At 40.9% G+C, this 25,966-nt stretch overlaps 1 protein-coding gene across 4 annotated transcripts in view; it reads right to left on the bottom strand.

The window, feature by feature from the left end:
• Positions 1-1,958: 1,958 nt before the first annotated feature.
• SLC37A2 (solute carrier family 37 member 2) overlaps positions 1,959-25,966 on the bottom strand; it is a 44,186-nt gene continuing 20,178 nt past the window's right edge. Inside the window, exons 6-20 of one of the 4 annotated variants that reach the window (XR_015795850.1) lie at positions 23,740-23,816; positions 22,014-22,180; positions 20,921-20,958; positions 20,172-20,339; positions 19,246-19,336; positions 18,266-18,328; positions 17,487-17,572; positions 15,635-15,683; positions 14,946-15,019; positions 13,433-13,511; positions 12,620-12,717; positions 11,686-11,750; positions 10,048-10,103; positions 8,043-8,090; positions 1,959-6,242 (exon numbers count right to left, since the gene is read on the bottom strand). Coding sequence is in view for 3 of the 4 variants with exons in the window: in XM_088139093.1 (XP_087995219.1) it covers positions 10,058-10,103; positions 11,686-11,750; positions 12,620-12,717; positions 13,433-13,511; positions 14,946-15,019; positions 15,635-15,683; positions 17,487-17,572; positions 18,266-18,328; positions 19,246-19,336; positions 20,172-20,339; positions 20,921-20,958; positions 22,014-22,180; positions 23,740-23,816 (1,101 nt within the window). In the remaining variant the exon portion in view is untranslated. The remainder of the gene's footprint in view (positions 6,243-8,042; positions 8,091-10,047; positions 10,104-11,685; positions 11,751-12,619; positions 12,718-13,432; positions 13,512-14,945; positions 15,020-15,634; positions 15,684-17,486; positions 17,573-18,265; positions 18,329-19,245; positions 19,337-20,171; positions 20,340-20,920; positions 20,959-22,013; positions 22,181-23,739; positions 23,817-25,966) is intronic. The other 3 variants (XM_088139094.1, XM_088139093.1, XM_088139095.1) reach the window with 3 other exon arrangements.

Below are 25,966 nucleotides of genomic sequence, written 5' to 3' on the forward strand. Positions count from 1 at the left end.
AAAGCAGATCTTTGCAATTTCCATTTTAAATCAAAACCTGCATTCTTCACCCTTGCTGCCTTTCATTACTGTTAAGAAGTAGGTGTCCTCTAGATCTCATTATCATTCACTGCTGTGAATTAATGGGCAAGAAGAGAAACACTTCCAATATATACAAAGAGATCGTTTAAGAATTCTGATGTCCATCATGCACAGTCTCATACAGGAGAAATCAAGGTATCTGAAAATATGCTTTGGGGGATCCAAAGGAAGTTCCTCTAAAGCAAGATGAGCAGAACAAATAACTGAGGGGAAGAGCCAAGCAGAACAAAAAACAAAGGTGCAAATGTTAATCGGGGGCTGTGAAGAGTATAATGGGTTGTACAGAAGCTGAGATAAAGCTGTCCATAAAAAAAGCAAGCTGAATAGGTCTTGATGCCTTTAACAGGCAGCTTCATTCTTTATAGTCAGAAATTCTGGCTCCCCTGAGGAAGCCCCAGCTTCCGTTACTCTGGAATGCAAAGACCTGTCAGGAAGCCCCATTAATCAAAATTACCTAGAGTGATTCAACATCCCAAGCAAGAATTTTTCAGAAGGGTGTCATGTGAATTCTGGAACCTGCAGAGACAAGGGCAAGTCTAATGGGATTGCCCACTAGGCTCAAGAGATGATGAAAAACGGTTAAGCTAAAATTAGCAGCAAGTTTGACTCTATAGTAGTTTGGTGAGTTTAAGAACTGGCATTTCCTACTCCACTTTGGACGTTTAATGAACATAGGAAAGCTTAAGAAATAATAGAGCAGTGATCAATGTATGCTGCATCCCTTTCAGTTTTGCATGGAAATATCAGATTGTACTGTTTTATAGTTCTGGGGCATCACTATTAACCCATTTTCCCTCCTCTATATCTGATGAATTGAGCTCTAGCCTACAAATGCAAAAGGCACTTTCTGTTAACTCTTAAAGGACACATTACTCTTGGTCAGCAAGCTGTTCTCCAAGTGTATCATTGGCAGTAGGCAGGTGAATGCATGTAAGCACACCTTATAGCAGTGTTGTCCAAACCTGGCCACTTTAAGATGAGTGGGCTTCAACTCCCAGAATTCCCCAGCCAGCCAGAAGTCCACTCATCTTAAAGTGGCCAAGTTTGGACAACACTGCCTTATAGCTTTGGTTGTTTCAACATCAGCCAGACAGAGGCAACTGGACATGCAGATCATTCAACAAGCCATCCACCCATAGACACCTCCATTCCACCCAGCCATCAATAGACAGTTTTCATTTGGTCATATCTGAAGGGAGCAATGAACAGTCTGTTGGGGGGGGGGGGGGATAGCCCTGAGTCCTACAGAAAGTTTCTACAAAAAAGGCGCACTTTTGGAGAACTATCACATGAGGTACCTCTATGTAAGTTTTCACACGTTTCATTGCTAATATCCTCAACCCTCATTAACTAACATAGTAATTTTCTTGAAAGGTATCTATTTTGAATGATTTATCCTCAGGGAAAGAAATTCTTCATTCTGGTTGCTGATACATTTATGTGCTTAGGGTATATGTTTGTGGAGGATCAACATGAAGCCATTTTGTGAATCTGTTGTTTCTGCAGCTTGATTTAGTTGAATGTAAGCATCTGTGTAGAACTACAGTTGACCTGCATATCTTTTAGGAACCATGAATTTATAACTGAGAAGGGAAGAGATAAAATAACAAATTGTAGAGGTGGAAGAGGTGCAAACAAGGCCAGTCATGAATGATCCAAGGGCAAGTCCTCTGTGAAGAATGGTTATTATGCTTGGCATTATCTAATGTAAATGAAAAGAGTATGAAATTTGATCAAGATTTAGAAAAGTATTTTTGGTGTAAGGAAAATGGACAATGAAAAATGTAATACGTTCCCTTGTAAGGCTAGGATTTGGGAGCACACAATGAAATTAATTCACAGTAAATTTGAGAAAGACAAAAGAATGCTTCACACAATGCATAATGAATTATTGTTTAATTTTTTTCAGATGTGTTTGTTACTTGGAAATGCATTCACTTGACAACACTGGAAGGTCTACAGAAGCTCCTAAGATAGTTCTCATAACAGCAGTGCCACCTAGTGACATTGGTTAGAAATACCAATCCAATATCCATTTTCCAAATTTCTCTTCCCTGATGTATTGTAATTTGTAAGACCTGGAGTTGGAACAGGAACAATTTGAATGATCATCCAGAGTACTCAATACTGGCATGCCCTGAGGTGTTGAAGGACCTTCCTTGATGGCTTTATTTGTCATTTATTTACTCTGAAGTTGGAAGGAGACAGACAGGGCAAAAGCGAGGAAGGGATCGTGCTCACCACTCTCTGTGCCATTTTTTTCAGAAAAGATGTATTATTTTCTCCTGGGTCAAGTGTTGTGGAAAGTTCGGAAGGATCCTTCAGCTCCAAAATTCCTTCCTGCCACACCCTTTTTGAACCAGAAGCTGGTGGGAATATAACAATTCAATGAAAATGTTCTGCCTCTGAAGTCAGAAGTTTTTCTCAAATATCAGAGAAATCCAATGGGTCCATTTTCTATTCAGTGGTATTTACTTCAAATAAATTACATCTTAACAGTATAAGCCTGTTCCTCAAATATACCTCTCTTTCTTAACATTCCCAGAGCCTTCTCTGACCACATTGCCAATGGTTTTAGACAGAACATAGATTAAAATTCTTTATGCTTTGGAATAGGTTTAAAACATTGAACCAAGTGTTAAACCCCTCCAACCCTGTCTCAAATCCACATGATGTAGCTCTATCCTTATTTTAAAACCCAGTTAATATTTGCTTGCCTTTGATATTCCAATATCAATAGATATTGTCTATTTGGAACCAAGTCCCATTATGTTTAATGAAGTACCCAGTCCTACCCCAAGCTACTATGTTATAGGACTACAGCCTTACTGTTAAGTTGTAGTACATCAAATTAGAAGTTCCATAATTTCAATGGTGCATTCAGCTATCTTGGGCCCAACCAAGGCTTCAATGGAAAAATTCCCTGGGACTCCACCCCTGCCAATACTCTCATTGGGAAAAAATACAGGATATAAATGAATGAAATAAATGTACGTTTTGGGCAGGACCCAGAATTTGGTCTTACAATTTGCTTTGTGGCCCTCTTCCTTCTCTTCCCCACTCCTTGTCTTTACTGGTGGAATCAGCACTTAGTAAAATAACATCAAGTACAAATGTTCCTCTGTGTGCTAAGTTCCAAGGAGGTGAAGTCAATTATGCTTTAAGTTTGTGCTGTACATAAACACTATATTTGGCACCCATCATGTTTAATACTAACAGTGGAAAGCTGTTTGACTACAACCTTAGCTAACAAAATTTCTCAGAAAAGGTTGGGTACTTTTACGTAAAGGAGTCCTTGAAAAGTGTAATTTCTTTCCAGTCCATGTATTACCTTAAAGATTGTACATAAAGCCATAGCTCTCATTTGAAAAACAAGCTGATTATTATCCATGTGTTACAATATACCTACTAATTAACAGTTGTAGTACTGGACTTGATCAAAGCTGAACATCAAATGCTACTTTCTTCCTGGTCCACTTTTTCAACCATTCTAGAAGTTGAAGCTATTTGGTCTAGGTGGCCTAGATGTCTTCTGGACTGCACTCTTAATTGCAGATTGATGGGGGGCGGGATGTATTTAGATTCACCCTGATGGTATGGTAGCCATCATAGAGAAAATGTACAGCACTTCAGCTGTTCCAATTCTCCCTTTAAGAAATCTTCTCTTAAAAACTGTATATAAAGTGTAAGAAAAGTTCTCATCCCCCACTGGGGATATTCCATGGTAAGTATTTAAGGAGCTAAACAGACATGCAGAACAAAAAAAGAGAAGGGTAGTTAAATAGTTCAGAGGCAAATCCAGGGGCTGTTTTGAATAGACCAGTACTATGTTATAAATGGTGGATGGAATTGCACTGAAGAAATCAAGCTGCAGAGATGGCTCCAGCCTTAGTCACACTAGGTCACTGTTTGTTTAACCATGGCTTCTGAAGCAAGTACAACGTCTGAATTCACTTAAAATGCTATGCCCAAACCAAATAAACTACAGGCTTAGTATGATCTATGAAACCCATCACAGAGATTGAAATTGAAATAAAGAGACACGTTAAGGAATGGGTCTGCTCTACTTTAGAGCCGGCCATTATTCTCACGCCACAGCAAACCTAAACAAAGTAGGCTACAGTGTAAATACAATTCACGGTGAGTCTTTACTTGTTACATGAATTGAACTAGTGCACCACAAGATTTCACCTCCAGCAAGTTGTTCTACATATAAGATGGCAAGCATTATATAAACTACCCAGAGCTTTCTGTCAGCCTAAAGCCTATCATGAGTTGTTATGGCATAAACTTTTGCTAGTGGAGTTCATCATCTTTCTTATTTGGCTGAAATACTTTCCAATTTAACTTGGCATTTTTGAGCTTACTGCTCTTTTGATCCCTTGCTTGGTTACCTTCACTCTCTAATCTGGAAAAGACCTAATTTGGAAGGGAGGAAGACATTCCCTTCATGAGGCCTTCTGTTGTGATTTGGAGTACAATCCCAGAGTTGGAAGGGACCAGTTAGAAGAAAGAGATGCGATAGAAGCTGCAGCTCTTGGAGAAGATGGCTACTTAATGAAAGACAAAACACATTCCTGGTCAATTTATAACTGAGTTAAAGGGAAGCACCCTGTGCCAACTCCCTATGAGAATTTCACTAGCATTTTCTTCTCCCTGGGGGAAAAATTCTTTTCCATAAAATTAAATGAGAATGTTTAACGAAAGCAGAACGGGGGCTCCACAGAGACCTAATTCCTGCATTCCTTCACATCTAACTCTAAGGAGTCTCCATACAATGGATGATCTGGAGACAGGTGTTTTAGCCTGGAGACCATCCTGAACAAACTCAAACATTCCCAGAGGAATGTAGTGTATCCTAGATCATAATGGAACCCCCCATTCTGCTGGTTTGAATATTCTTCCAAACTTCCAGTGTGAATACTTTACCACACAATATACATTATTTGCCCTGAGACAATTGGGGTAAACAGAGCATAAAGTGATATATATGTTGGCCATGTTGCATGCATCAAGAGCAGCAGCTCTCTGTATTGGTGTGAACTATGAAAAAAAGATGATGCACAGACAAAGTCTGACTCTCTGAAGATGGGTGGTTTTTATTCCTGCCTGTCCAAATAGGCCCAGTTGGTCCAAGAACTCTTTACCACAAGCAGGGGAGGGTAGAACATTAAACATTTCTTTTAAAGAAGTTCCCAGATCTTTCAGTAAGAAGAAAAAATTGCTTTCCAGTTGGAGATATTTCAAGGATTGTAGAGGACATAAAGCAGGAATAGACAACAGGTTGATTTGGAATCTTCTGGCAGTATTGTGGAAGTGGCCTGCCATTTCCTTCTTCCAAGAAGTTCTGCAGTTAAATCTGCAGGTTCAACAAAAATCTCTTGCCATGCCTCACTTTGTGCAAATCACTAACCTTTCCCTCCCAAAAGTTATTCGCCTATAGAACATGAGTTCTGCTTACTGAGTTTAAGGATGGTTTATGGGTGATTAGCTCCATTCTGTGGCCACCATGTGATGGCCTCTGCCCGTGGTATTATTTTGCATCTAGCTTCATATGGCGGTCCTTGTAGTAGAAACATCTATCACTAACATAAAACTTTTAGTAAAAAAGAGTGTGGCTTAAGAGGAAAATTCTTTTCCCTGTGTTATTCTTGTAATTCAAATTGAAGACTTGGCAGTGGTTTTGCATAAAATAAAACCATCTCCAGAGAAGAAAATAGGACTGTTGGAGAGGCAGCAATTACAAGAGGACCAAAGTCTTTTCTTCCTCCAGGTAGAGAAATAAACCCTGGACTGGTTCTCTGTTTTTAATAGTAAAAAAGGAGCAGTAACAAAATGGGATGCAGCTGGCAACTGATAGAAAAACAAAGGCCTGGGGACTCGACCTGGATCCCAAATACGCCCATTTTTTTTCTCTTGTTGCTTCACTTTTCCTGCTTCCCACTGTCAATCATTTTAAACAACAGAAGTGCAGCCAGAGATTAATCTGGCTAGTGTTTTGCAAGAGAGTTCTGACTCTGGAGCACATTTGAGCTTCATTAATTCGTCCCACGTGAGTTGGGTGGGTGGGGGCAACAAACCCGGCCATCTTGGCAATGCTCTTCTTTTTTGCCCCGATGGGCTACCTTTGGTCAGGCAGGCCACATTAAAATTCTTTAAAGCTGCAACACACAAGGAAATAGCGTTAGAAATGCCGTCAGCTCAGGCAGCATCAGTGTGCAGAATGGATGGCTATCGTTCCAAACGCTTTTTGGGTGGGACCCAGACAGACAAGTATCTGAAGTTCTTCCCAGCTTGGACTCTATTTGGAATATGGACAAAGGGTTTGGGATGCCAAGAACTGCATGGTTTGAATTCTGTGTTGGGTCAATCAGTAATTTTAAATTTATTTGGGATTTCATTTAAACTGTCTTATGTACACTACTTCCCTAAATAGACCACTTAAAGGACATAATAATGAGTGATTGACTGATTACGTGCCATCAAGTCATTTTCGACTCCTAGCAACCGCATTGATATCTTTAAATAATAATACTAATAATAGAAGCAGTCATGCAAGCTAATCATGAATTCAGGTTGCAGGTTATGATCCTTAGGTAGCCAAAGCTGCAGGGGTATCATCAGGAATCACCTGGCTTGGGGACGCCCTAAAATTTGCAAAAAGATATCCATACACCCAGATTCTTTGCAGAAAAAATCGAAGAGGACTAATATCAGTGAAGTCAGGAAATACCCAGTGTCCACAAATACTGGCTGACGGTTGGAGAGATGAAAATAGGGAATGGGAGGGACAACTGAATAGAGGATCCAGGAAAAGGGCATATGTAGCTGGACCCTGAAAAGAAGGAGCAGTCCACACTAACATTCATTTGACAATGGTATTATTATTGTTGTTGGTCGCACAGTCAGCCAGATGTTTAGACTGGATGATGATGATGATGATGATGATGATGATGATGATGATTAGGTTCATCTAAAATTCGATTCCCAGTCAAAGGCTGGTGAAAACTTAACAATTCAAGTCCTAACCAAGGACCTAAGAATTATTAAGTAGTGTCTGAGGATATAGGCAGTTCCAAGCAGGGTATGTATGTACAGTATGTGTGTGTGTGTGTGTGTGTTTGTGTGTACATATGTGTGTGTGAGCAAACTCAGGGAGGCAGTGAAGGACAGGAAGGCCTGGCGCAATATGGTTCATGGGGTCATGAAGAGTTGGACACGACTTAACGACTGAACAAAAAACAAGAAGTGTGTGTGTGTATTGTAAAATTAGGGTGTTCAGGTCCAATAAATTCAAAATTTCCAAATATCAAGGGAGTCTTTTAGGAATTGCTCCAAGGGCTCCAATCACAATTGGTATAACAGCAGATTTATTTTTCCATAAGTCTTCAACTTCAATCTACAAATCCCGGTATTTTGTAATTTTTTCCGATTGCTTTTCCTCAATCCTAGCATCACCCAGCACAGCAACATCAATGAACTAGACTTCTTCTTTTCAATGACTGTTGTTGTTGTTGTTACTGTATTGTTATACATGGCATGAAAAGACCTGGATTTAAAATCTCCATTCAAACATTAAACTCCTATGTGAAAGAGAACGTCTCAGGATCCCAGCCAAGGCCAAATGTTGCCATTCACACATCCTACTCAAGAGTCACACCAGCATTTTAGGGTTAGCATTCAAGAGGCAGGAAAAGAACATGTCAGAAGGTTGATGTTAAGTTCTTCCTTTACTAAGAAAAGAGTGCAGAAAGCCAAGAACTCTAACCATTGTACAGGGCTCTTTCTCCACTCTCTCAGACCTCTTGATTTTTCTCCACCACCAGATGCTCAAGAAATAAGAGTCCCATTTATTATAAGAAGGTGTAGAAGGCCAAGAACATCTTTAACTATTGGAACCAAAGACACCCAAAACCAAGAGACTTATCAAGGTACACCAGGGGCTTGAAACAAGGACTTACCAGGATTTATGGCCCCAGAGCATGCCTGTTCAAAAAATGGTGATTGACCTGTAAATATAATCAACATAAAGTGGACCCAAGTTTCTTGGAGCAAGTTGAGGAAGAGTGTGCATTAGATACTCAGCAGGGCTCCATGCTTTTAAAGTAGTGGTTCTCAAAGGTCGTGCATACTGTCCCCAGGAAAGGGCATCTCCCATTGTCGCCTGTCTGTTCCATGCACATTCCCCCAAGCAACATCTTGTAGGAACTTGTATGTTTGCCAAGGCTGAGCTCTTGACCTGTTGGCCTGCTTAGGCTAGTGACCCTCAAATGCAGGGTCTTTTCTTTGGTGATGCCTTGCTGGTGGATTACCTTCAAACCAGAAACAGGGCCTATTTAGTAGCTGGGCCCTGATTTAAAGAAGAGCTTTAAAACAGCTGTTCCTACACTAAGGACAATAGCCAGAGTTAAAAAAAGAGAAAAGAAGGAGGGGATATGTGGCCATCACTGTTTCTAGTAACCAACACAGGGAATGAGTGCTGGCAGAAGTATGATGGAAACTGCTGGGTGTTGTTTTTGAGTCAGGCAATATAAAAATATAAGAAACAAACAAGCATAAGCCAAAACAAGATCACTGATGAGCAAGAAGGAAGGATTCTGATGCATGCAAAAATCTCATTCTCCCTTTCTTCCTTCCATCTCCCTTTTGCAAGGGAATTGCAACCCACCTCCAAACTCCCAACCATGCTTAGTAGACACCGATTATTAAGTAAAGATAGAGAACAGGACTAGAATGGAAGACACATGGCTGTCTGGCTTGAACCCTGAACATTAACATGATTAGGAGGTGAGGATATAGTGCAGCAGATACCCATAGTAAGATGCAGTAGGTTTTTGAAGTTCCTTAGTGTCCCCTAGGATAGAAGACATTCTGTAATAGCCAGCATGAAGATTGAAGGCCAAGCAAGAATGGAACACGTACATGATTGGGAAGTTTGATAATTAGGTTGGCCGTGTCTAAATATCTAATCCAACCAGGACATTATCTTCCATAACGATGGTCCATTCCTTTCTTGGGAGGCTCAATGTTGAGAACCACTGCTTTAAACTGCTCAATTTATTCATCTCAATTGCACACACAGACAATAAAAAATCAATATTCTTTGTTAGGTGATTTGTTAGTACACAAAGCATAATCATGGAACTACTGATGATTGTGCAGACAAAGCCAAGTCCATGGTAATGCTGATTGTTTCCCAAGATGTCTTGCTGTGAAGTTTCCTCAGCTTGAAATTCATTGAATTCATTAATTTATCTCTAGATGAACTAATTAAGGGGCTTAGTAAAGAAGGAGACCAGCATGTGAATTTTATGCCATAGGCATGGCTTGGATTATCCTTCCCGAAATTCATGCCCTCCAACCATTGGACTTTTAGCACTCATCCCCAGCCAGCATGCTGGTTAAGATTTATGGAAACTGAAGCTTAATACATCTGTAGAGCAACAAGTTGGGAAGGATGGTTTAGCAAAACAAATTACCTGAAAATTGTGATTTACTCAAGTGAGTTCTATGCTGAACTCAACATTTTCAGACTTGTGTGGAAAATACAGTAGCACATCTGACATCATTACATTGTTGGGGAAAAAACTACTATCAAATGTGCATATTATTTCAGGGCTGGACATGGCTTTCTTGCTAAGAACACTGAACGTTGCTTTATAACTGGTCAAACTCTTTTTTCATTTAGCTTAGCACTGTCTATGCCAGAACTCCCCAAATCTTGGCACATCTTCTGCCATTCTAGCTTGTCCTTTGCATTTTTTTAAATACAAGTAGGCCACCAAAAGTATATTTTGCTCACAGAATTAGTGTGTTGAATACTGTCCAACTTCCCTCTACAACTGCGCACTGACCTCACAGACACCACAAAGGAGAAGGAAAATTGTTGGGGCAAAGAATCATACACTGAGATTTGCACATTTTTTTTCCATTAAATAGGAAGAGAGAAACAATGAACATACTCACACACTGTAAACTATTTTGTATCCAACAGTACTGGGTGAGTTAATGCCAAACAAGCACTATAATGACACACGGAGAAGGTTACTGTTAGTATTGGTTAAGGGGACATCCCAAGGTTTGGGGAGGGGAGATTTTTGTCTATCTCATGGCTAGAGAGCCAGTTTGGTGTAGTGGTGAAGGCACCATGCTAGAAACCAGAAGACCGGGAATTCTAGTACCGCCTTAGGCACAAAGCCAGCTGGGTGACCTTGGGCCAGTCACTCTCTCAGCCTTAGGAAGCAGGCCACGGCAAACCACTTCCAAAAAACCTTGCCATGCAAACTTCTGGGCCTTGTCCAGGCAGTCACAAGGAGTGAAAAACTGACTTGAAGGCACACATCTCATGGGTAAAACTCCACTTAGTTCTTTTGTACACCTTCAATATGACTAGATATTCTTCATGGTATGGCTGAAGTAAGAAAGTTCAAGCAACCAAATTTTGGCTTAAAAAGCTAAAATGAGCCTTTGCTAATGCATGAAGCAACTTTGCTTCTGCTTTAGGGATAGAAAGAAATGGCAAATTATGGTTAACAATTTTGGAATAACTCAGAATATTACAATTTCAAATCATGGTTTTACAGTCTGTCTTATTTTGAAGCTGCTGGCCATAATTTTCCAGCTTGGAGGAAACAGGAAACTAAAGCTAGTGGAAAAGATCCTGGGTGGTTGGCTCATGTGCACTATTGGAAGAGACCGTGTGCTTGGCTAGAATACTCATACATCTCTACTTAATAAGCTGGAATATGATCATTCAACTGCGATCAATAAACCTCCAATCCTAAGATTCTGAAATATTGTATGTATTCTCAGGACATCATTCATTCATTCATTCATTCATTCATTCATTCATTCATTCATTCATTCATTCACTCACTCACTCACTCACTCATTCATTCATTCATTCATTCATTCATTCATTCATTCATTCATTCGATTTTGATGCCATCTGGCTCCAACCAACTGGGTGATTCACAAAGATATCACCTGTAGCTTTCCTCATCCAGCATCCTAGGATAAATTACTTCTTAACTCTACTTCCAATAAAAATAAAAAGCAACTGCTCAAACTGGACATTTGTGAGGTACTAAGAGTAAAATATGGGTGGAACTCAAAACTGTAGTCAGTATTTAAGATTGAATCCTATGCATAGTACCTAGGAATGAACCACTTCCAAATAAACATGTATTAGATTGTGCTGTAAGAGCTATTGCAGATCAGCAAAACCAAGATGGTTACAGTCTGAGCAAAAACTCCTCTTGAAGAATACATGCCTACTCCGGACTTTTGAAGCGCTAGGCCGTTGCAACATTTAGCATATGGATGTACATTCAAGATCATGCCACACATTACAACAAAACATATGTGAGCATTAGAAGGGTAGAAACAGATGCTGTTTTTCCTTATACATCAGCCAAAAGGCTACTAGCTTTATTCTCTAAAATTCAACATGCCAGCTCCCATAGCCAAGACTTTTCAGGAAAATTAATCAAAAGTGTGATTCATAAACTTGAAAATCTAGGGAATTTTCTAGTAGAACTTTTCCAAAGGATTGGAACACAGGTTATCAACACCTCTAGGAAAATGGCTTTTTCAAACACCTACCCTCTTTTTCGTGTATAGCAGCCACACCATCCACGCATTTCTTTGAACACCACTCGTGAAAGGAGCTGGAAGCAGAAGATATACTCGAAATTACCTTTTTTGAATTGTATTCAATGAATTTTGTAGGCTGTTGCAAAGGTTGACATTTATCCCATTTCATTTTAATATAAACTTACTGAATTCCTGCTTGTCAAACCATTATCTTCTATTATTGCACCTTTCCAAATGTTGTGATGCAATTCCCCAATTTGTTTTTTTTTTTAAAGCACAATTGGAGAGAATTCACATGAAACTCTAGTACGTTTGATCATAATGTATGAAAATCCATTACCATTAGGTAACCCAGCTTGTAAATAAAAAGAACGTATTAGGAAAATGGTGTATATAATGCATAAACATTTTTGTGCAGGGTTTGTGGGGGAGGTATGAAAGACAAGGTGATGCAAAACATGGACAAAATGAACTTAAGGTAGGCAAAGTAAGGAAGTGGGCAAGACCATACTTAGCTGCTCATAGTCCCTTAGCATTCATTCCAGGGAATTGCAGGAATATACCTCTTAGTTAAAAACAGATCTCAGATGTTAAATTAAGTGACAATCCTGCCTGGACATATAATAAGAAGTGCTTTCTTAAAATGATAATCTCTCTATTCCAATACTTGAGCGGCAGCAACTTTTCAAATGGAGATGTACCAAGTGAACCTGGGATGATCTGCAAGCAAAACATTTGTTGTTTCACAAGGCCAGGACTGGAGAATCCATGGCCCTTCAGATGGTGCTGAAGTAGCAGCATGGCCAATGGTGAGTGTGCTACCGATTGCACCCCTTTCTGAGCAATTGTTTGGTGCTTCATAGGCTCCCCCCTCATCCACATTAATTAAACAAATGTAACTGATTGCTAAGTGAGAGCAGAATACACCATGAAAGGTACTTACTAAACAAGCCAAGATATCAGCTGAAATCAACATGTAGAAGACATTGTCCCAGCCAGAGCTGGAGATCAAACCCGCTAGCAAGGGTCCAAGAGCAGCACCTGAAAATGGAAACCGTGCAACAGATCAGCAAACAAGGAGCCCAGCTCATGTCATGGAGATGGCCCACACCTTCCAGCATAGTGGAGTTGGGAGTCCTTGATTAGTAACTGTACCCAAGGAGGTTGGGGGGGGGGCAGGGATGGGGAATGAGGCATCAAGCATATGGCTACAAACCATGACATAAACTGCCAGGCAGGAATAAGGCCCTTAGCTAGAATTCTGAAGCAAACAATGAACAATGAGATGTCTTTGGGAACCTTCTGGGTGGTATACAATCATGACAGCAATTCTTAATGTGGAGAGTGAATTGATAGATTGAACTATATAAGTTAATGTGTCCAAGAAGTAGTTCTTTCAGATGCAGCCACAAATGCAGGAAAGGGGTATGAGTATGCATGTGTGCACACATCCCTGCATGTACAGACATTTGAATATTTCTGGGACTGGGCAATGTGGAATTTGTGTCATCCGTTTAAAATTATTCTAAAAAAAAGAATTTGTGCCATCCATTCATGGAGTTGATTTAGACTCAAAATGGATCATACTGTACTAGCAAGGTATGAGCAAAAACCCTTGGACAAGGTTACTATCCATTTCTCATTGTAATGATCCTTGGAGACAGACCCCCCCCCCCAATTTTACTGAGATCTCTGACCAACCAAAGTTTCTTAAAACACAATCATAGATTAGACTGGCTGCCATCTAGCTACTGACCTACAGATCCGGTTCCATCAATGATGGCTGTGACTGTGGAAAGAGCTTTTGCATTTCCCTGGAGACTTTCATGAGTACCCTGATGTGGATAAGAGAAAACGAATCAACTAACAAATACAAAGGAAAAATAGCACAGATTGCACAGATTACAATTAGTATGGTATGCGTGCAATTTCACAGAGCTCAGAAATATCCTAAATTCTATCCTCCCACCATTCCATATGATTTGCCCATGGCTGTGAAAATGCTTAAGTTCTATTTATTTTGGGGACTGGCAAAGGAACGCGTTCTGAATCCCACAGGAAGAACTCAGTGCTAGAAACATTTACCAAGGTCTGGTAATTTATTTATTACATGTGCAATTTCTATGTTTCTCTATTTTTCGATAGAAAAAGGACTATCTTGTACAGGTCCTAGTGACAATTGCAATTCTTGCTACAACAAAAGTCCTCAGTTAGAAATGTATCAGTCTCAGCCAAAAATACTCGGACTAAAGATTTCTTTACATGAACAGTTGCTATGGAGAAGGATTGGCCCACAGGAGAATTTTGCAATCAGAAAACTTTCCAGAATATCTGGTGGATCACTGGAACTGCTTTGAATCAGATCTCTTCCAAGTTTCAAATCCCTTCCAAGTTTCAACTTCTATGGGTTGCTTTAAGCCAAGAATTTTCCTCCTCCTGAAGTTCACTCAGCCATGGTGTCGTGTTTATACTGAGTGCAAAGAAATTTCCTAGCTGTGCCCAAATAAATGAACCACTGTGCTGTGTATGTGAAATCTTATTCCACTGAGTCTGTTCCAGCCCAGGAATTTTAAAGCAGATGGATGCAAGGTGTATATGCACAACTACGTATATCAGCAGGCAGGGTGTCTCACATTTGATGCCAAACAAGGCCTGAACTACATATTACACTGATGCAGAGTCCTGCTTGGTGCTGGAGAAGACTCTTAAGAGTCCCCTGGACTGCTAGGAGGTCAAACCAGTCAATCTTAAAGGAAATCAACCCTGACTGCTCATTGGAATGATTGATAATGAAGCTCAAGCTCAGATACTTTGGTCACCTAATGCGAAGAGAGGACTCTTTGGAAAAGACCCTGATGCTGGGAAAGATTGAAGGCAAAAGGAGAAGGGGACGGCAGAGGATGAGATGGTTAGATAGCATCACTGAAGCAATGAGCATGAAACTGAGCAAACTCAGGGAGGCAGTGAAGGACAGGAAGGCCTGGCACAATATGGTTCATGGGGTCACGAAGAGTCAGACACGACTTAACGACTGAACAACAAGAAGAGTCCTGCTACCATTTTTATTCAATTAATTACAGTTGTGCAAAGTATCTGCTTGCTCCTGGAGTGACTGAAATAAAAATCTACAAACACATACATGCAGAGCTGCAAAACTGCACTTGAGTGAATTAAAAGTTGCATGTTACATATAAAGCCAGTGCTGACATTGATACTCAGGTGTTAAGCCAAAAGGTTGCAGGAGTGAACAAAGACAAGTTCATTCTTACCAAATCAGCTGACACTGCTGTCGTAATGAGAGCATACGGTCCGTTAACAAGGCCACCACAGATAATGAGCATCGCTAAAGAGAAAATAGAATATCAGCTCTACAACCCAAACAGGTTATTTTCCAGTTAGGTATTGAACAGATATAGTTAAACAACAGTGCTTCAATTACTTCTACATTTTATTAATCTGCTACCTCCTGGGACAAAGTCTGAAGGTGCTTTGCCCTGGGCTAAGGGTGTCTGCAGCAGAAGTAAGGCACCTGTAGGCCACCCAAGGAGTCTATGTTTTATGCCCTCTAAAGCCTACTCCAACCATAATTACACAAAATTGGAGGCCCAGTCCTGGTGCAGATGGGACTAGAAGGAATGGCCTCTCCATGTTTTGGATAAGCATAAGTAAAATGGCATATTCCATATATTTCCACTTATCACACTTGTGCAGTAAATATCTTGTTCAAAAGCTTGCCTATGAAATGGGGAACAATATCATTCAATATGCAATTCTACTTTCATGTCTAGATTTACATTCAGACCTATTTATTTTTCCCCAAACACACAAAAATGTAGTCTGGATCAAACAATAAATATTGCTCTTCAGATCAATGTAATGTGAGAACTGGTCCCAATGTTCTTTTGGGAAGTTAACATGCATTTCCAGCAAAATTCTCCAGAAAGTAATGCATTCTTACCTATGGATGTACCTAGTCCATTTTGGCCAACATAATTGTACAAAAAGAGCTGGAAGAAAAAGCAAAGCAACAAGTAAGAATCCCCAACCTTTGTAGAAGTCACCATCTGTTATTTGCACAATTATGCAGAGAAGCACTTAGATCTCTATTAACATTTGCCTCTGCCACTGGAGTTCAGTCCCTTTTTTATTATTAGGAAAGAAATCCTACCCAACAATTAAAAATTCTTATGCAATATCTATAGAGGAGATCTTTGTTCTCTTAGTGGACCCAAAATATTCTTATTTCAATTATCTACTTCTTGAAAGTCAAATACATTAAGACTTTGAAGTTGAAAAAAAGGGTGTTTGTGGCTATCATTTTAAGGACAAAAACCAGCATGGTCAGCAGTTAGAGCAGCTTTCCCCAATTTGATGCCCCTGAGATGTTCAAACTTCAGTTCCCATCAGTTGCTGTGCTCACGCGAGATGATGGAAGCCCAAAGGCTCAAACATCTGGAGAAACCCAAAGACTGGAGAAGACTGTGAGAGCAACATCTAGGGCAGAGGAGCTACAGCTGAAATCTCCACTTTGTCTTAAAGTTCATCACCTGGATTTTGGACCAGCCATCATCTTTAAAGCACAACCTAATATCAAGGTTATTGGAAGTATAAAATGGGGATGGAGGGAAGTTAGGTCCACTGCCCTAGGCTTCTTGGGGTAACTGCAGGACAGAAAGGTCAAGAAAAGTAAGGGCGTGAGAACCCAAAGGAGATAATTATATTATTTCTATTGCTGCTTAGGAACAACATCCCGATGCTATCAATCTAACCACAAAAGAGGCAATTCACAACTGCTTTATATATATAATTACTTTTCCTGCTTGCCCATTCAAACTATTTCTTTAGCCAGAGGATGAAACTTCCTAGCAGAAGGGCAAGAAAGAGCAAAAATAAGAGGGAGAGGTGTCCAAAAAAAGAAAAAAAGAGGCAAGGAAAAAGGAACAAAATGTTCCATTCACCTAGCACCTTTTTTTCCCTTAAAAAATTTTGTTTTTGGTGAGGCAATTAAAAATTGTGTGACTCAACTGCCAGATAAAATAGCTACAAATAGTACTGTAAACAAATCCAGGATCCAAAAGTCAGTCTTCTTATATATTTGGTTTTGTTTCAGCATAATGTAATTTGTAAAAATCTGTACTTTCAAATGAAAATATGATGTGGCTTATTTCAGTAGTCCAAAAGGAAGATACTCGTCATTAGAATATTTTTAAAAATTGTTCAAATATACATTGAACAGCTGACATAATGGAAAACACACCAGGAACCTGGAACACATCCTCCTCCTCCTCCTGAAATGGCCAGTGGCAATTGACCCTTTTTATACTGGCAATTATTTTTGATAATACCATCTTCACAGAATGTCTGGGACTTCCTTGGACTTTCCATCAATTTTAGCCAGCATGGCTAAAGGCAAAGGATTGTGGGAACTATACTTCAAAACAGCAAGACAACCTAAGGTTGACTGCTATTTCTGGCACAGAAACAGGACAGGAGCTTGAAAAAGGCTACTTACCTGTAAAATATAGGCCAATGACATTTGAATTGGGCTTAGCTTGTTGTACAATCCCAGCCAACTGTGGTTTATCTGGTTAAACATATGTCAAGATGGAACCATGTACAAACCAGATTACAGTATATAAAAACTGCCTGAACCAGGTAAAAAGTGCATTTAATTCAACATTGGCTTTTCCATCAGTGGGCAACCAGAACACTGCATGAAGGTAACAACCTTCTTACATAGTTACTCCTCCCAAAATGACCTTCAGTGATATAGAACTCATGAACCTGAAGGTTGATATGGGAATACTCACCATGGGAGCTGCCAGGATAAGCATTGCACAGCATGTGGTGGCCCTGCCACCAGTGTAGTCTGAGACGAGACCAGCCACAATGCCCCCTGCATGACAAAAAGCCATGTTTTCACTTTCTGCAACAGGGTCACAACAGAGGATGCAAAAGCTAAGAGTTGGTGGGAAGGGAGAGGCTGAACCTAAACTCAGTCCAGACCTTTGTTTTCCAGGGCAGAGCTGAGCTCCCAGGCCAGTTGCACAAACAATCATTCCACTTTTTCCTCCTTCCAGCTACTTTCCATTAGGGCTACCAGATCTGGGCTGCAAAAATGGAGATGGCAGCAAAGACATAGAGAAAAGAGTAACCTGGGCACAGAGAGAACTGCTCCTGTCTGTGCTCCTGCACTCTGAAGATGCCGGTCACAGGTGCTGGCGAAACGTTAGGAAACAAAATTTCCAGAACACGGCCACACAGCCCGGAAGACTCACACCAGCCAAAAGAGTAACTGTTGGCTGCCATCTAGTGTTCATCCACATTTTTCTAGCCCTAATCTGGTAGCCCTATTTTCATTTCAGCAACCTAAATTTAAATGCAGGGAAGGCGTTTGATGATTGCTACTTGGGAGTCAAAAAATGCTTTGTGATCTGTAAATCACTGAGGAAACCACCCAAAGATTGCAAATCACTTCCTTCCCACGCCTACTTTAGATCAGCAACTCACAGCCCCAACACAACCTCTTTTCCTAGACTCTTGATGCAGAAATGCAAAGAAAGCACCAATGAAAATTAATTCAACACACCAACAATGCCACCAGCATCAAACAAAGTTGACATATCTCCAGCTTCTTTTGCACTTAAGCGAGCTGCAACAACAGAAAGGGAGAGGAGGAGACATGAATGAGTGATGGTCATTGACCAATGACAGAGAACATGCTTTGCTTGGCTGTGCAGTACGTAGGATTCAAAGTAGAAAAGGTGTTTTGGAGTATGCAGAGACACAAAGAGCACCTCTTGGCAAATCCTTAAAGCAGCCAAGTCTTACAAGTGCTATGTGTGCAACTCTTTGCTCGAAAGCCCCTTTTTCTCTTTGGATCTGAAACACTGCACAGCCACAATTCATTACATGCAGAAGAATCCAATCCCTCAAATTTCCAATTTGTTTTAAAAAAGGATCTTAATTAACAGTATTGGGAAGACCACTGCTGGTAATCTGAGGAGACATGATGAATCAACCTTGACAATAGTAAGGGATAAATCTAACTTAGTTTGATCTAAAGAAGCTTGGTGTGTTCCAAAATAGTTGTCTTGGAAACCTTCAGCACATGAGGATCCACATGGCACCAAAACATTCTTGGATTTCTGTTTACTTTTCTCATTCAATGTTCTATCAACTTGTTGGGTGATGTTTCACCGACCAGGGGCCACATTCAACTTTTTACAGGGAGGGGTTAGGACTGCAGTAGGCAAAGTGATGATGTAGAATGAGCAAGACCCAGTGCCATTTGTGGGTGGATTCTGGAATTTTTAGTGTTAGGAGATAAAGCCTGTGTCTTTTTCTTTGTTTTTTAACCTGTTAATCCTGATTTAGAGTTGACACAACAGTTTTAAACCTCCTGCAGTTGTGCCACTAAATTTAGCTGGCATGCAACTGCTGGAATTTGATAGCTACGTGTCAAAACAGTCCTTGGAAATGTCATGAATCAAACTTGCTTAAATAGGTCAAAACTTCCTGTACAATTGTTGTAATTTGGGGATCAGAAGTAACTTTCTCCCAACTCACCTACATTCACGATATAGAGGGGCAACCAATAGAGAAAGGTGTAGCTGACTAGTTTGGCAAATAAGAGGCAGAAGGAAAATTCGATCACTCCCTGCAATGGTGAGAGAGAAAGAGGGAGGGATTAATCATCAGAAAATATCCAAAACCAGCTGGGAGACAGAAAGAGCAAGATCAGATGTAGGACAGAAGATCAATTATCTATTTTCTCAATTTCCTGTATTACTGCCCTTAAATGCCGCTGTGAGAGTTTTGAATTTTAATTTGAACAGCAAGACATGGAAAAGAACCAACCTAGTCTTGCAGGAAATTCTTTGATTCATTTATTTTTGTTAAGAGCAGCTCTGATTTTGTTCAGAGCACAACCGCAGAGGAGAAGTGATCCGATCTTTGTGCCTCCATCCCATTTAACCCTCCCCCCTCTGAGTGGCCATCAACCCCAAAGAGAATGCTAAGCATAAGAAAGTGAATTTCCCATTTGGCTCAAAATCACACACATCCAGTTGCTATTAAATCCACCGTGCGAAATATGCAGGCATGATCCTTTTAAACTGGTTGCCTGCTGAGAATAATTCCAAGGAAGAGGAGAGTGATTGAAATCTGACTCTGTATGTGGAGAGAAAGGCTAAGCATGGCCCTTCCCCACACTCTGTTTAGACCAAAATCAGACTGTCATCCATAGATGTTGGTGGGGGAACAAATGATATCACCCAGGTCATGACATCATCATGCAAATGATTTAACTACATCATTTTCAGGATGATGTCATGACACACTGATGTCACTTGGATGTCACCGTGGATTCTAACTGGTGTCTTGACTGCCATCCCCACTGCTGAAAGTTGGACATCCACTTTTTTAACCTCCCCTCTGGTCTGTAACAGTCTTTACAGCTTACTGGTCAAGGCTGCCTGCAGGGCTGTACTCACAGGTATCTTGAGGGCACCAATGAAGCTGATGGCTTCTCGATCCTCCCCAGAGTCTTTGGGGTTTTCCACCATGTCAATGATGTTTTCTCGGCTGTTGGTAGAAACATTCAGGCTTCCGTCACTGATGGAATGTCCTGCCTCCAGACCTTTCTCATCTGAACTGGTCTCCTGTAAAAAAAAAAAATGGACTCAAATGCTTCTACCCCAAAAGGCCAATACAGCCCATCTGGGGCTCCTGAAAGAGACACAGTGCTCCTGGTGGTCAAGCTTTCCTTCAAAGAGAGCCCTGTGATTCTAATTATAACCAGACAGTCCCCCTCATTAAATGTCCCCAAGGACTGACTTCCTTTCCAGGAAATTCTCATTAGTAAGAAAGGCACCATCCTAAATTTTCCTTTAATGGTTTTCCTTTAAGTGTCCAAAATCATGGAAACTGAGTTGCTGACTCCTAATTTACAGACTCTGAATTTGCACCGATCACTCCACTTGCTCTTTAAAGTTGAATTTTTTTCTATCAGTGCTTTTGGTGATACGTCCCCAAAGCCACGCACAAAAGGTTAAAATGTAAATCAAAACAATCAAAACTGGGCAAGCTGCTAGTCCGTAGTAAAAAGAAAAGAAACACAGTTTTCCTTCTCTAACAAAAGGCATTGAGCTTCAAAGCAAAAATAAGAAACCTTCTGCAAAGTGTGGATTCCAGAGTTAAGTTTCATTACATTTAACAGAATGTATTCCCAAATAAAACTTACATGGTGAAGAGGTGGGCTGCAGTCAACATCTTCTGGATCTGAAAGATGGAGAGACAAAAAACATATTTCATTTTGAAGGAGGTGAAAACTTCAGGGTTAGTGATTTCCCCAACAGACTCTAATTTAGGAGCTGCAAATAGGTGTAGATGTACATATGGTTGGTAAAGGAATGATAAATAATAAACAGCAGTGAAGAATCATGCTAGTTACCCTTGGATTTGCTGATTTTGTTACCTGCCACTAGGTGGTGACCTCCACCTACATAAAAGTGGCTCGTGCAAAAAGGAACATTAGAGGGGCCCCATTCATTGAGCTGAGCTCATTAGCACATCATCAGAATGCTGCTCAGTGTTCATGTTGTGACGGTTATGGCTTGCATGATCCAACATGTGACCATTGCTATTCTTTAAACTGTCACATTTTTGTCCAATTTTGTTTTGCAATTTGAGAAACTGATATGGCCTGATGCAATATGTTATTTACACATATTTATATTAACTATTGTTTACCCATCATTTCTCTAGCAAAAACCCTAAAGTGCTAGCCAGACAACTTACTAATTTGAACTGGATTTTTTTTTTCTCTTGGGTCAAAGTAAGATACTTAGCAGTACAGACAAGTGTACATTTGGGCTAAAAAAAGTAATTTTCAGGACCATTCTCTGGTGAGGGGAAAAATCAAGGTTTTTAACCCCATCCCACATATTTTTCACTTTGGGAGTGGGGAGGAACTTGGTTACAATAGACCACCTTGGGAATCCTGACTGCTAGCATTAAAAGTTACCTTTTATTCAGAAGATGCCAGAGTAAGGACAAGGAATATTAACATCGCTCTGAATGGGAATATTAGCATCACTCTGAATGGGCTTCATGACAATATCACAAAGCACGATAAAGCTTAATCCAAGTGAGAGCAATACTTCCCACTGGGCACCCAGTATTTTAAAAACTACAACAAATCTTCTGACCTCAGCAACAATCCTGCAATGGCAGGCCACTGTCACTGTCCATCTCCAAACAAGCAAAGCAAATCTGATTTCCTACCATGCAAAAAAAAAAAAAAAAGGAGAGGTTATGCTTCATGCAAGACTTACATTCAATGAGGAACAGGAAGCAGATGACACCCATCATGGCTATAATGATTCCAGGTACAATGAACGACAGCCCCCATGCTTTTGAAACCCAGATGCCAGCAATCAAGGAACCCAAGATGTTTCCGACAGATGTGTGTGAATTCCAGATGCCCATGATTAAACCTCGCCTGGCAAGAAACAAAAGCCAAAATGGCTTAATCGGTGCTTCCACTAGGACTCAGTTTAGGCAGTCTGCCCAGTTCAGAATTAAAAAGAACACGTCCCAAGCAAACCATAGCAAACCATTTTGCATGTCACAAGCAAATCATAGCAAAACAAACCAGCTTCCCTGCTTTTGGGTCACCTCTCTAAGCATCCAGCTCCATTGGTTCCTACATCAATTATGAATTAACTTTAGGCAAGGATTCTACACTCACCTTACAGTTCAGGTACTCTACTAAGCTAAGGGTAAAAAGCCACTTTAAATATAATTTCTCATTCTGCTTGGGTTACTGATTGTGAACCCTAGTTGTCCCATTCAGATACATCAAACCATCATTCATTGTCATCAAACATGTCTGAACTGTGTTTTGGGGTTTGCAGTATTATGCCTAGGAAATACTGAGGCCATTTAGATCACGACTCGAGGCAACCAGGCTATGGGATCCTCAATGTTTAGTAACAGGGAGACATCTACTTGCTGGAGTCTCATTAAAAGGTCTACAAGACCCAACTTTATCATTATAGCTTAGGCTCAGAGGTAGTGACTGGCCTACTCTGAATATTACATTCTAGGTGTCTACTCCTAACCATAATGATGAAACATGTGCTGTGACATCACAACACAAGCTCCACCATTTCACATTTGCATCCCATGATGACACTAAACCATACTGGAAATTTCTGGTTTTTCTAGCTTAGTTCTCAGAGGGAGATGGAACCCACATGCTGTGGCTCAGCATTTTGTGTGAACCAATTTCATGAGATCTCTCTGGCAGTTTGACCAATGCTTCAGTTGACAGGTAAACTTTCCAGAAATTTTGACCGACAGTCCCATAATCTCTTACCACTGACCATGTTGGTTGGAGCTAATGAGAACTGATGCCCCAAACATTTGGATGGCACCAGTCTGCTCCCCTTTTTTCTAACTACATCACAAGTATACATCCTGCTGCCCCAAGGATTATGCCACTCCTGAAGGACTCTGGCAATCCTATTCACTTTGCATTAAATTAAGTTAAAAGAAAACTGAAAAGAGAATTAAATTATCGTTTAGTTTGTGTTCTGGCCTCAGCTCCATCATTATCCTGATTGTGCCTAAATAGCATTGAAAGGCTAAATGCAGCTCTGGGCCAAAAAACACTGGGCAGCCCTGCACCCTGTTTGAAAGCCATGTGGTACAGTGGGTAACAGGTAGTTCAGTTTGGATTTGAGCAATCCAGGTTCAGATCACTGCCCAGCAATCAAGCTTATCAGTGACCTGTGATCAGTTATCTGAACCAGCTTTGAGCGTTGTTGCAGAGATCAAACGGGGCAGCTCTCCTCTAGGGCAGAAGTCATGCGGCCAGCATGCTAACCATAGGAAAATATCAGGCAATCAATCAAGCCATTGTCCCATTTGACAGCATAGCGTTGCATTTCCTGTTGGTGTGGGAAGAAATCAAAGACTTCCTCTAGGAATGAAAATGAAGCAACTGAGATTGGAAAGAAAACAACAATCTGCAAGGCATTAAGAAACCAGACTCACTTCCCCTTTCCAAACCAGTTGCCGACACACGTCACCACCGATGGCCAACCAGTTGTCTGAGCCAAGCCGTTCAGGATCTAATAGACGGCACGAGACAGAAAGTTAGTTAGCTGGCTGAAGTACACACACACAGTGTGTGTGTTAACAATATGCTGGTTCTAGAGAGCAAGCTTTGTTATCTTTTGCAAAGAAAAATTAAAAACCCTAAGAGTCTTGGGACATCCGAAAGATTAACACGCTGATTATTGCATAAGCTTTCAAGAATCACGTAGGAAGTGATAGGATGGGCCACCAGGAATGCTGTTGGGGGGGGAGAAAAAGGGAGTATGGGGAAAGTAAAGGTGAGGGCGGTTTTTTAAAAAGTGACTATAAAGGTGAGACAGAGATTCCTGCACTGAAGAGCCAGTTAAGTCGCCAGATGAAAAATGTGAGAGTGGAAACATGTAATCATGTCAAATCACTAAGAGTTTCCAGAGATGGGATGGAAAAACTTGGGACTTCTTGCTTAACAGACTACCAAAATAGCTGAGAGCTGGTCACTCTGTCACGGCCCACTTGAGGTCACAGGGTGATGCTCTGGGGAAGAAAAGGGGAGGAAGAGCACTGTAGATGCCACTTTGATCTCCTGAAGGAAAGGCAGGAGATCTAGAAAACAGGTAGGAGGTGGGCAGATCTCCAAAGCACCAATTAGATTTTGCCACTGGCCTCTGGCCACCTGCCACCCCAGATGGTAAGGTGAGGTCAGGATGTTATTTAGCTGGTTGGGTCTGGTTTACATAAGCCAATTTTTTTTCCTAATGACTCCACCTGGCTGGAAATGGAACTTGCTCAAGGCCACTGCACTGCCAGCATGGGCTGCCCAGGGACTTCTAGGCAGTCATCATCCTGACGAAGCAGCAATGGCACAACTTGGAGGGCATGCATAGTCCCTGCTGTGTGGTGGCTGCAGCATTCTTCCTCCTCTTGCTCCTCCAACAGCTGCGGTTGGGTGACTCAGCAGGGGCTTTTCTCCAGCAAGTGACAAAAGTCGTTCCCTTCTTCCTCACCGAGCTTTTTTCTAATGCTGGCCTCCTCCAAACCTCCAGCTGCTGCCATTGCCAAATCCTCAGCTTCTTGTTGCCTCTCGCTTCCACCCAGCAATAGAAACCAGAGGCTATTCATAAATGGACATGGCTTTCTTGCGTAGGCTGCCTTTTTTAAGTGGGGAGAATGGATGGCCTAGTCACAAAACCGCCCATCCCCTTCTTTCAGAGCTCAGTGGGGAAAAAAGAAAACTCGCACCTCTTCTTATTTCAAAGTTCTCTTGGAGGCAGAAAAACATCATCACCCAGGAACATCACTGTCTAGGAAGCATGGCTTCTCTGTTGCAGTGCCTGCCTTCTGGAAGAACATCCCCCTCAAAATTCATTGGATCTCGTTCCAAAGAATTCTTAAAACTTCCATCTTCTTCCAGGCCTTGGGTGAGAGTTGAGGGTGGGCGACTTGTGGGTTATAGAGGGCTATTTTATTGTTTGGAGGGGTTCTGGAAGCTGGTTGTTCTTTGGTTTATATTTTGAAATTAAAATTTGCGTGGTATTAATGTTGCATGCTGTCCAGAGTCACAGTGGAATTGGATGGCCTTATGTGTGTAATAAATAATAATAAGTAGGCAGCGTTTGGAGCAGTGTTTCTCAACCTTGGCTACTTTAAGCTGCGTGGACTTCAACTCCCAGAATTCCCCAGCCAGCCATGCTGGCTGGGGAATTCTGGGAGTTGAAGTCCACGCAGCTTAAAGTTGCCAAGGTTGAGAAACACTGCTCTGGAGTATTTAAGGAGGGCAGCAAGCAGTTGGTCTGACTTCCTAATAATTTCAGCTACAGGATTTATGTGGATAGTGGCAAAATGTGACCCACATCCACAAAGTGATCGCAGGAGTTATTCAAGGACGATGGTCTCCGCTGTAACTCAGTGGAAACACTGGTTATGGGACACCAGAAGTATTTTAAATATGGGCTGCATACAGACCGTGTGTTTTGCCTCACAGCTACTATCCTGAATTAGCTAGGTGAAGTGGATGATTTCATTCAAGGTTTTACTATGCATGGATTTCTTTTTAAAGCAGGCATGGATTTTTTCGTAAATCATGCACACATCTTTTTTTATACATTTAGAGGAAATGCCCTCACCATCTTCCACTGCTCTCTCATTATTTCTTCTGTTCTTTTTTCCTCTCTAAATAGAGACGTTT

The sequence above is a fragment of the Python bivittatus genome, unplaced genomic scaffold (genome assembly GCF_059951505.1).
Source record: "Python bivittatus isolate LINGU-HERP-01145 unplaced genomic scaffold, Pbiv_v1 ctg000320_np1212, whole genome shotgun sequence".
NCBI classification, from domain to species: Eukaryota; Metazoa; Chordata; class Lepidosauria; order Squamata; family Pythonidae; genus Python; species Python bivittatus.